Here is a 12,061-nt window from a genome sequence, read left to right on the forward strand (position 1 = left end):
CCAATTATCTTTTGGTCTGATTTAGCTATATATGTTGGCCCCATAGGGCCTATGATCCAGATTGATATAGTCCAGTCTCTTCATTTTCCAGAAGAGGAAACTGGCTCAGAATTCCAAAATTCCACAAACAGATCCAGAGATCAGACCAAAGTCCTCTGAGTCCAAATCCAGTCCTTATGTCTTGCCTAATCTTTTTCCTTGGATTGATCTAGACTCTAAATATTTGAAAACATGGATAAGAAAATGTACCAGAAATATCGAATAGGCTGTTATGAATTATTTATAGCACTCTTCTAAGTTGAGTATATGAATAATTAGAAATGATAATAATCAGAGCTTTTTTGCCATGCTATTCAAATTCACTCAGCAAAAAAATGCTAAGTACTTATGGTATTGTGGGTATATGGCTTGGGACTAGGGGTGTAAAATGAATAGGTAAAAGGAAGCACACAGATACTTGAAATAGGATTCTGGCATAACTTAGAGAAGGGTCCAAATAAATGTTTGGGGAGATTCGGAGAGAGGTATCACTTATAAATTATAGTATTAAGGGAAACTTTATAGTGGTAGTGATATTTGAACTCAGTTTTGAAGGAATATACTGAGTAAGAAAGAGAGAGGGAAGGAAAGAAAAAGAGAAAGAGAGGAAGAAGAAAAAGACAGGAGAGAGAGAGTGTATGTGAGTGTGAGTGAGTGAGTGTGTGTGTGTGTGTGTCTGTGTGTCTGTCTGTCTGTCTGTCTAGACAGGGATGTGGACAGTGGGATTAGTCCCATATAACAACCCTGTAGAATAGGTAAGACAAGAATATTTCTGTTTTATAAGTGAGGAAGTGAGATCCAGATTAATTCCAAAAAGTTGTTTGCCAGTGGTTGGAAAAACTTGACTTCTGTCTTCTCTCCCTCTTCACTCCCCACTCCTCTCCCTCTTTTCCCAGCTGAAAATATATGTATGTGTCTGGGCAGGAGGTGTGGAAAGGGAGATCAAGAAAGTGCAGGGATACCTCGTGAAGAAGGTACGAGCTAGAGATAGAATATTGATAACAACCATGAATTTTAGCATAGTATTAATTTAAAACTAAAAGGTTTTTTTTTTAAAATCATTTTCATTTTAAAAATCCAGTTTTAAAAGTGTTATGCTCATTAAGTATTATTAAAGGGTGATTATCAATTTATATCCATCCTGTCATTATGGTTTATAGCGCACCCTGGAATTTCTGATGTGAATAGTCACTGAATTAGAGAGCATAGCTGCTGCTGTCTTCACTTCCACACCCTGCCTCTACCCCAACCACATACAGTTTTTCTTTGCCTTTCTGTTTTTGTTTAGGGACATGCCACCTTGGTATTTAAAATGTGCTGTAATGTATGTATATCAATTACTGGCTAAGAATCATATAACTGAAAATTATACCGGAATTAAGAGAGATTAAGAAAGGCTGTAAAATGTGGGATTTTACTTGGGACTTGAAGGTAATCAAGGAAGCCAAGAGATAGAGATGAGGAAGGAAGGTATTCCAGGCATGGGGGACAGCTACAGAATATACCTTGAGCTGAGAGATAGGGCCTTATTCATGGAACAGTCTTGAGGCTGGAATATCAGGGTGAGGTTGGGGAAATTAAGACTAGATTAGAATTAAGAAGACCAGAAAGATTGGGGAAGAAGGTATGACTGGGTAAAGAAGGGCTTTGAACACTAAGGAAGATTTTATGTTTGATTCTGTAGGTAAGAGAGAATCTCTGGAACTTATTGCAGAGGGGATGCACCTGTACTTTAAGAAAATCACTTTGGTGGCTGACAGATTGGTGTGGGCAGAGTCTGAGGCAGCCAAACTCATGGGACTCTTAAGCGTAGTCTGGGTATGAGGTGAAAAGAGCTTGAACCAAGGTTGTGAAAGTCAGAGGAGAGAAAGAAGGTAGATGTTGGAGAGATTTACATAGATTGGAGAGTAGGGAAAGAGAGAGCTGACCTCAGAAATGGCATCATAGATCTGCCTCTGACATGTCCTGGTGACCTAGGTGACCTGTCCAAGTTATTCCAAGGCTCAAAGCCCTAGACACTCAAAAATTTTATCTATTTATTTATTTGCTTATACATATACATTAATTTAAAAAAAATATACATTTCTTTATTTTTTCCTTTTTTTAAAAAAAATATAAAGCCTTTTATTTACAAAGCATATGCATGAGTAATTTTTCAACATTGACCCTTGCAAAACTTTCTGTTCCAAATTTTTTCCTCCTTCTCCCCTCCCCTAGATGGCAGGTAGTCCAATACATGTTAAATATGTTAAAATATATGTTAAATCCAATATATGTATACATATTTATACAGTTACCTTGCTGCACAAGAAAAATCGATTTAGAAAGAAAAAAAAACCTGGGAAGGAAAAAAAAATGCAAGCAAACATCAACAGAAAGAGTGAAAATGTTGTGTTGTGTTCTACATGCAGTTCCCACAGTCCTCTCTCTGGGTTGTAGATGGCTTTCTTCATCATTGAACAGTTGGAACTGATTTGAATCATCTCATTGTGGAAGAGAGTCACATCCATTAGAATTGATCATTATATAGTCTTCTTGTTGCTGTGTATAATGATGATCTGGTTCTGCTCATTTCACTCAGCGTCAGTTCATGTAGGTCTCTCCAGGCTTCTCTGAAATCATCCTGCTGATCGTTTCTTACAGAACAATAATATTCCATAACGTTCATATACCATAATTTACTCAACCATTGTCAAACTGATGGACATCCATTCAATTTCAGGTTTCTTGCCACTATGAAAAAGGCTGCTACAAGCATTTTTGCACATATGGGTCCCTTTCCCTCCTTTAAAAATCTCTTTGGGATATAAGCCCAGTAGTAACACTGCTGGGTCAAAGGGTATGTGCACAGTTGAATAACTTTTTGAGCATAGTTCCAAACTGCTCTCCAGAATGGTTGGATCTGTTCACAGTTTCACCAACAATGTATTAGTGTCCCAGTTTTCCCACATCCTCTCCAACATTCATCATTATCTTTTCCTGCCATCTTAGCCAATCTGACAGTACACATTTCTTTATGAATCATATTAGGAGAAAAAAATCAGAATAAAAGGGAAAACCATGAAAGAAGGAAAAAAAAAGTGAACATATGTGTTGATTTACATTCAGTCTCTCTCTCTGGATACAGATGGCGTTTTCTATCCAAAGTTTATTGGGATTGCTTTGGATCATTGAACCACTAAGAAAAATTATATCTTAGTTGATCATTGCACAATCTTGCTATTATTGTGTACAATGTTTTCCTGATTCTGCTTGTTTTGCTCAGCATCAGTTTGTGTAAATCCTTCCAGGTCTTTCTATCATCAGCTTGTTCATCATTTTGTATAGAACAATAATATTCCATTACCTTCATTCCCCAATTGATGGGCATCTATGTATTTTCCAGTTTTTTGTCACAACAAAAAGAGCTGCTACAAACATTTTTGCAAATGTGGGTAGTTTTCTTTCCTTGGGATACAGATTCTCAGTAACGGCACTATTAGATCAAAAGTTATGCACAGCTTGTTAGCCCTTTGGGCATAATTCCAAATTGCTCTCCAGAATGGTTGGATCATTTCATAATTTCACCAACAGTACATTAGTGAACCCGTTTTCCCCACATCCCCTCCAACATTTATCATCATCTTTTCCTTAGCCAATCTGAGAGGCATAAAATGGTACCTCAGAATCGTTTTAATTTGCATTTCTTTAATCAATAGTGATGTAGAGCATTTTTTTCATGTCACTATAAATGGCTTTAATTTCATCATTTAAAAATTGTTTGTTTATATCCTTTGATCCTTTGATCATTTATTAATTGGGGAGCCCTAGGCACTTTTTAAAAACTATAAGTTGCAGAGAAGTTTCTGATTTGCATTAATAGAAGATGTTTTTCATCAGGAGCTCCTCACACCAACTGAGTCAGGGGTGTTGTCACTATCCCTGTTTTGGATCAGGAGCTGTTGTCCCAGGTTTCATATGTTCTATCCTTTTTCTTCCTAATTAGCTCTGGTCCTTTCCATTGCCCATTTGTGGTAGTTGATGATTTTGATTATGATAATCAGTATTTATATAGCACTTTAAGGTTGGCAAGGGCTTTCTATAAATTTTTTCATTTGATCACAAATATTATGTGGTAGGTATAGGTGAAGAAACCAACACTTAGAGGTTATGTGTCAAGTCATACAGCTAGTGTCCCAGACTGATTTCAAAGCCCATGTCTTTCTGCCTCCAAGTTAGTTGATCAAAATGTTATCTGAAACTGAATGAAAATTGTTGTCAAAGCAGAATTATTACTATCTTAACTTTCCTTTAATCTAATGACAACAACCTCATTCTTCACAAAATATTTCATATATATATAGAGCTAAGAGGAGTCTCTCTCCTGAACTCTTGTAGCACTCATCATCTTTGTTTTTTTTATATTTAGGGAATGCTGGCTTTTCATTATTAAGTAATTCTTCACATGTATTTGTGTTCTTCCCAGCTAGACTGTGAGCTCCTTCAAGATAGGTACCATATTAACTACATCCCTCTATATTGTCATGGCTATGGCAACTCCTTAGTAAATATTGGTAAATTGATGACCACAGCATGGTCAATAAGTTTTACTTCTCTTAACTATTACAAGTTAAGGATTGAGAAACATTTCTAGACTGCAAATACCAGTGTGAAAGCATTCTTTCTTAATTTTTATCTCTCTTTTTCTTCCCCGTGTCTATCTGTGTTCATAGATCTCTCCCACTCACCTCTCATTTCATAGGACAATGATCGCCCATCTACAACTAACATTTGATTCTAGTAGTGGAGTTGGTTCTGTTGCCTTACGAGCTTTGTTTCTGAATCAAGAATGATCTCATATATATATCTTTTAAATGTTTGAAATGATGTCATTGGAACTTTATTATAGTTTTTTCTAAAAGTAATTGATTTAATGTATCTTTGTGCATATAGTTTGAGCTAAGTGATTATGTTGTGGTGTGCATTCACCTTACTATGTAAACTGGTCCACAAAGTTGACTTCATGTTTGTTGCTCTTTGGTTTTCTAGGTATATAGAGTACATGTGTGACATGATGGCGGAAGAGCCTATTATCCCTCATAGTAAACCAATCCTTATTAAAGCAGTGGTGATGACACCAGTGCCCTTGTTCAGCAAGCAGAGAAATGGTTGTAGACCCTTTTGTGAAGTCTATGTGGGAGATGAACGAGTAACCACTACATCTCAGGAGTATGATAAAATGAAGTAAGTTCAGAATAGTATGTCCCTTGTACTTCCTTTGTTAGCATTTTTGTGTTGATAATTTGTGTTAATTTATTATTAGAATTAATTTTGTGTCCTTTACTTATTAAACATTTGTAAGATGAACAGACCCATTCCGATGGAGGTGTACTGTTTTTGAATAAACAAAATCCCTTGAGATTTGTTCTATAAGGTGTAGTTATATAAGGTAAAATAAATTAAATAATCAGATTAAGAAATTCAGAGTCTGCAAACAATTGCTATTTTTATAGTCATTCATCCACATTGACTAAAGTCAAATTTTATTGACAAATTTATTTTTTTTTAATATTTCTTTATGACTCATGTTGGGAGAGAAAAAAATCAGAGTAAAAGGGAAAACTATGAGAGAAGGAGAAAAAAATGAACATAGCATGTGTTGTTATTTTACATTCAATCTTCATAGTTTTCTTTGTGGATGCAGATGGTGTCTTCTATCCAAAGTTTATTAGGATTGCCTTGGATCATTGAACTTTTAAGAAGAATCAAGTCTTTTTTGATCTTGTACAATTTTGTTACTGTGTACAATGTTTTCCTGATTCTAATTGTTTTGCTCAGCATCAGTTTGTATAAATCTTTCCAGGTCTTTCTGAAATCAGCTTGTTCATCATTTTTTATAGAACAATAGAAAATTTTATAGAACATTACTTTCATATATCATAACTTACTCATCCATTCCCTAATTGATGGGCATTGTACTCATTTTCCATTTCTTTGCCACCACAAAAAGCTGCTATACTTAAATTAAAAAAGGCATTTCTCATATCTTTTAAGTAGGATTTTTTTGGTTAGATTGTAAGTTTAGCTTCAAGATGGGGATCCTGAGTATGGAAAAATATTTATCTGTATATAAAATAAACTTAAGGAAACAATTCATCTGTTATTCTGTTGTTTAGGGATTTTAAAACTGAGGATGGAAAAGCAGTCATTCCATTGGGTATAACAGTCCAAGGTGATGTACTCATTGTAATTTATCATGCAAGATCAACTCTAGGAGGAAGATTGCAAGCTAAGGTAATAACTTAGGTAATATCTTTTCTACAACTTATATGTTAATCATTCATTTCTTCTGTCATATTTGTTAGCATTGGCTAATTATTCTAAGAGTATCTTTTTTAATATTTACATTTAATTGTATCATTATATGGGTTCTGAATACCTGTGCAATTAGACATTGCTGTCAGTTGGTTTTCAGTCATGTCTGACTCTATGTGACCCTATTTGGAGTTTTCTTGGCAAAAATACTGGAGAGGTTTGCCATTTCCTTTCCCATTTCATTTTACAGAAGAGGAAGCTGAGACAAATAGGGTTAAGTGACGTGCCCAGAGTCACACAGCTAGAAAGTATCTAAGGCCAGAATTCAAATTCAAAACTATGAGTCTTTCTGGACTCTAGACCAAGTATTCTATCTGTTGCATCAGACATATTACCAAAATAAAAAGAAACACAACATGGAGTTGGGGAGATCAAAAATATCTAAATGAAGTAATTTGAGAACATTGAGAATTCAGTTCAACTTGAAAAATCTTTGTTCAGTAGTATTCCAGGCATTGTGTAAGACAGGAGACAAGGATAAAAATGAACCTGTGTCCTCATGGAGCTTACCACTTGCATGCAGCTTAGTAAATACAAGAAGGAGAATGCACTAAGGGGCGGATTGGGAAAGTTCATTGTTAAGAGATGGCTAGGTAGCTTGCATTTGGTTTGGGAATGGCTTCACTTAGGCTCTAAATCCTGAAAAAACCTCAGAATTGTGGTGAGAAAGGAGTGCCACCAGGGCCTTTGTAGATACAGAAAGATAAAACCTTTGGAGACTGGGCAGAAGGCTGCTTTGCCTTAGAAATAAGGCAATAGACTACATAGATTCTATGTAGAAATAGAGTTTATAGAGAGGCTGAAATATAAAATCAGTCTGCAAAGGTGGTTTGGCAGCCTGATTGTGGACAATTCTGAAAGTCAGGGTGAAGAGTTTATATTTTATCCTACATGCAATAGGCAGCTATTGAAAAGTTTTAAATATGGAAGGGACATGATCATTTTTATCTCTTAGAATATTAATTTGGCAGGCGTTAATAAAACAAATGGTTTGAAGAAGAGAATGGTTTCAGGCAGGAAAGCAAATTAAGAAGTTTTTGTAATAGTACAGACAGAAGGTTATGGAGCCCAAATGAGGGTCACAGTCATATAGAAATATCAGTAATAGTATGTATATATAGTGCTTTAAAGTTTGCAAAATACTTTACAAACTTTACAAACATTTTATCCTCACCAAAAACTCTTGAGAGACAGGCTCTTATATTGCTTCCTTTTACAGATGAGGAAACTGAGGCACTCAGCTTAAGTGACTTTCCCAGAGTCACTTACCAATAAATGTTGAAGGTTGAATCTGAATTCAGGTCTTCCTGACTCCACATCCAGCTCTCTTGGGCATTTTGGCACCCTGGAGGATTTCTATGCTAGCTATTGTACAAAATGCCATATTCTTTGGCTCATTTACCCTCTGTTTCTGGGCATGTACTGTATTGAAGGTCTGTCCTAAAGAGGAATGGGCCTGTAGGCTGGAATAACTAAATGTTGGACCATCCTAATGTAGGGCTTTAGGAGAGCTCATGGAGCACTCCCGGGGAGACATAATGAAATCTGCTCTGCACAGTCCCTCCCTCTCCAATACCTTGTCCTCATGTCCTCTGTCCAGACCTGCTTCCTCCACTTCTTTTCATGTGTTGCTGTGGGGACCTGGGAAGGTGCCCTGCGAATGTTAGCCAGCCTTAGCTGGGTCCTATTGGCAACAAGGCAGATACTCTTTATTTCCCCAACTGAGTTGCTCCCCCACTCCCCACTGGCATATTTCTTGGCCTTTTCTCTGGCCCCCCGGTACCATCTCTCTTCATCCTTTCAGCTTGAGCATCTGGCCTTACAAGGCCACACACTCCCTTCTTGCGCATATCACACCATTTAGACATCTCCTACTCTTCCCTCACTCGTCTGTTAAGTGAAAAAAAATTTGGTAGCTGTTTTAGTAAAACTAGCTTGTTTTGTAAACCTATGCAGTAAAAGTGTTATTCTAAGAGGGTGTCCATAGGCTTTACCAGACTTGTGAGGGAGAGAGAGAGAGAGCATGACATAAAAAAGAACTTCTGTTCTGTACTCTCTTGCTGAGCTACCCTAAGTTTAATAATTGTTCTTATGTAGATAATTCCTACATTGATCTTTCTAATCCTGGTCTTTTTCTTGTGTCCTGTGTTACAGATTCATGCCACCATTTGCTTTATGGATATTTTCAGTGTTTTGTAGACATCTCTCATTCTGTGTCCATGGCAGAACTCATTCTCTTTGTCTCTCTCTTCTCCTCTCTTTGGAATTTCTCCTTAACTGCCAAGGGTCCCTCCTCATTCAAACGCACGTAGTTTGTTGTGTCATTTTGATCTCTACTGTCTCATATATGCCCCCTTCTAGCCATTCACTCAGCCCTTGTCCAGATTTAGACTCTTGTCACTTTTTGCTTGGTCTTTTGCACTTACTTTCCTAATTGGTTTTTCAACCTCAAGTCTCTCCTCTCTCTTCCATGCTTTATCTTGTAGCTACTTGGAGATACCATCAATGGAGGTGGTCATCCCATCCTTGCAGACCACTTCAATTCATCCACCTGTTTCTTGGGGCATAATCTTTTGTTTTTTATTTGATATTTTAAGTGAACAAAAACCCTTGTTAGCAAATATGCATGATCACAGAGGGTACTGTTTTATTTTTTTAATCATTGTCTCAAACCTTATTTATTTATTTTTGCTTGGGCGATTGGGATTAAGTGACTTTCCCAGAGTCACACAGTTAGGAAGTGTTAAGTGTCTGAGACCAGATTTGAACTCAGGTCCTCCTGACTTCAGGGCTGATGGCTAGAGTGATACACCTGTAGATAGCAGATTTAGATCCAAGTTCAGCTTCTCACAGTTATCTCTGACGAAGACAGCTCAGTCTTGCTGAACCTTAGTTGTTTCATCTCTGAAATGAGAGTAATACTTGTAGTTGCTGCCTCACAAGATGGTTTTGATGCTCGAAGGAGATCTCTTTAACATCTTTTGCAAACTTTTAACTGCCGTGTCAGTATCACTTATTTTCATTTGTGTATGTCAACACATCATTTAGAGTTAGCAAGTAGTATTTCACTTAGAATTTACTTACTTTTATAGGAATTTTTTCCAGTGCTAGTGAAGTAAAACCACCAGAGCTATGAAGAATCCAAAATCATGAATAAACTTGTTGTTTTACTACTAAATTCAAAAACTTCTACTAACTTTCTATTAAAATTGATTGCAGTATGAAAGTCACTTTTCATTTCAGTTTGGAGGAAGATACTTACTTAGAGAAAGATAGATCCTAAAAACACAAGAGTGGGTAATCCTATTATCGGGGAGAGGAGAGATAAGAGTGTGGCCTAAATGAGAACTCTTGAATTCCTCAGAGAATGGATGGTGAATGAAGCTTTGGTCAAATTAATAGGCACTGATTATGTGACCAATTCTCATATTTGGAGTGCTAATTTTGCCTGTGGTTTTTGCCAAATTTTTCTAGTAGCAAATGCCACATATGAATTTATGGCATGGGAATTGTCTTATTTGATTCTGCTTTGTCTTTTCATGGTCCTTTGCCTTTCAAACATGCATGATTAAAGATTATAAGTAAATTTTAATTGAGTGTTGGAAAAACATGTGACAGTTATATTTTTCAAACTTAAATAGTGTAAATAAGATATTTTAGCTTGCACATCTGTTACTTGGGATATTTTCACAGCACAGAAGCAAATCGATGGAGGCTTATTGGACTGAAAATATGATACTTCCTTTAGTTTTACAAAATTTTTGTTTGTCATTCCCAGATGGCTTCAATGAAGATGTTTCAGATTCAGTTCCACACAGGCTTTGTGCCCCGAAATGCTACAACTGTGAAGTTTGCCAAGTAGGTTAATGTTGGACATTGTGGATTTGGGGATGACTTTGTTCTGGGTGAGGTTAGGTAGGCAATGTAGATTAGGATGGAATAAATGTTTGAAAATGTTTCATGAATGAAATTAAAAATTCCAAGAACCATTTCATTGCAATGTAAAATAATAGTAACATTGTAAGAACCACATATTGTTCAGGTTAGTTAGGTATGGTTTATAATTGGCTGCTTAAGAAATTCTAGTTGTCACTGACAAAACCAGGCTCCTATGGATGGAATCTGCTTTGTAATCTAAGCAAAATTGTTATCATTGCCCATTATTGAAAATTGAGAACTTCTTATGTCAATACTTTCCTTGGCTTTTACAAGTCTACTTAGATTCTTTACTGCTTCTACTTACTAGTAGATATGATGTTGCATAACCAAGATAAACTTTAATTAGTTTTTGATTAATTTTTTACATTAGATTTTTCAACCTTTAATATTTTCTATTTTTATCACTTCTTTTTTCCCAGGACCTTTTCCACCTTTTTTATTCTGATACTTCCCTGGTCTTTTTCTCTTTAAAAAGTTTCTCCTTTCCTTTTTTAAAGTTATCTCTATTGCTTTGACAATTGGCATTCTGTACTTTATTGTTTTACATTTTTAAATGAATAACCTGCTCTGCATATATAATTTGCAATGTCAGATTCCATGTTGTGGCTACGTGGTGACTTATGAATCGTGAGAGTGGTGCCTTAAATGGCTTCAGTCTTGCAAAACCTTCCCTGACTCTCGAGTGCAGAAATCAGAGGAGAGAATTGCTCTGACTGTAATTGTGATAGAGTCCAGGCTAACCTAGATAGACAGGTTAGGGAGCCTTAGCAAAAGAAAGACTAATAATAGCTCACAGTGACCCCAATACTTTTAGGCACACAGAGCAGGTTATACATATTCTTTTATTTGTGCAGTTGGTAAGCCGGAATAAGCAATAATCATACATGACAAAATTGAGTTGCTATTAATAAAGCTGCCTGACAAAACTGGATTTTAGCCTAAGTACTGGGCCCACTGAGGCAAGAGATGGAGGGATCAGTTGATTGATTAAAGGATTTTGAAATACCTCATACCAATAAAATTACAGTTATAATCCAAAGAAATCATTCTTTTTATTCAATAGTATATATTTAAATGTGTGTCTTAAGGTGAAAATTTTAGCTAGTGAATTCTATTTTATGTTATTTCATAAAGTTTTTAATTATCTGCTTTGTGCAAGAATTTGTGCTAGATACTTTGGATTCGAAGTTTTTAAAAATAATTAAACTACTGGGATTTAGAGTGGCAAGATTGTCAGACATGACGCCCAAAGACATGAATTCCAGTCGTCACTCACTTCCTAGCTCTGTGATCTTGGACAAGTTACAACTTCTGGATCTCATTTTCCTCATTACTAAAATGGAGATAATAGCTATGATATCTACTTGATATAGTTAGGAGACTTAAATGAAGTTCTGTATATAAGCACGATGCATGGTTGCTGTTGGACTTAACATTCTATTATTTGTTGCTGAATACCTTTCCTTTGTGCCCTAAATTCAGAAGATGCTTGGCTGGCATTTACAGTGATGTAAAGTTTATTCTTTTCCACCACTGTTATCATTTATGTAGAGAATGTATTTACTTTAGTTAATAAAGATCTACTTGCCGCCTTTCTGTTGTAACTAATATGTCTCTTAAGTTGTCTTAAGGTTTTTTGCTCTTATTTTGTATAATTGCAATTGAGGGTTTCTGTGCCAAATGCTCATTTAAGGACTTGTGTATTGTCTATACACTATCCTTGTCTTCC

At 36.0% G+C, this 12,061-nt stretch overlaps 1 protein-coding gene across 2 annotated transcripts in view; it reads left to right on the forward strand.

The window, feature by feature from the left end:
* The window catches only part of GAK (cyclin G associated kinase), a 122,865-nt gene that overhangs the window by 76,022 nt on the left and 34,782 nt on the right, over positions 1 to 12,061 (forward strand). For both annotated transcript variants that reach the window (XM_051966106.1, XM_051966107.1), the window contains 3 exons: positions 5,068 to 5,262; positions 6,195 to 6,312; positions 10,172 to 10,251. In XM_051966106.1, coding sequence (XP_051822066.1) covers positions 5,068 to 5,262; positions 6,195 to 6,312; positions 10,172 to 10,251 — 393 coding nt within the window. The remainder of the gene's footprint in view (positions 1 to 5,067; positions 5,263 to 6,194; positions 6,313 to 10,171; positions 10,252 to 12,061) is intronic.

The sequence above is a fragment of the Antechinus flavipes genome, chromosome 6, assembly GCF_016432865.1.
Source record: "Antechinus flavipes isolate AdamAnt ecotype Samford, QLD, Australia chromosome 6, AdamAnt_v2, whole genome shotgun sequence".
NCBI classification, from domain to species: Eukaryota; Metazoa; Chordata; class Mammalia; order Dasyuromorphia; family Dasyuridae; genus Antechinus; species Antechinus flavipes.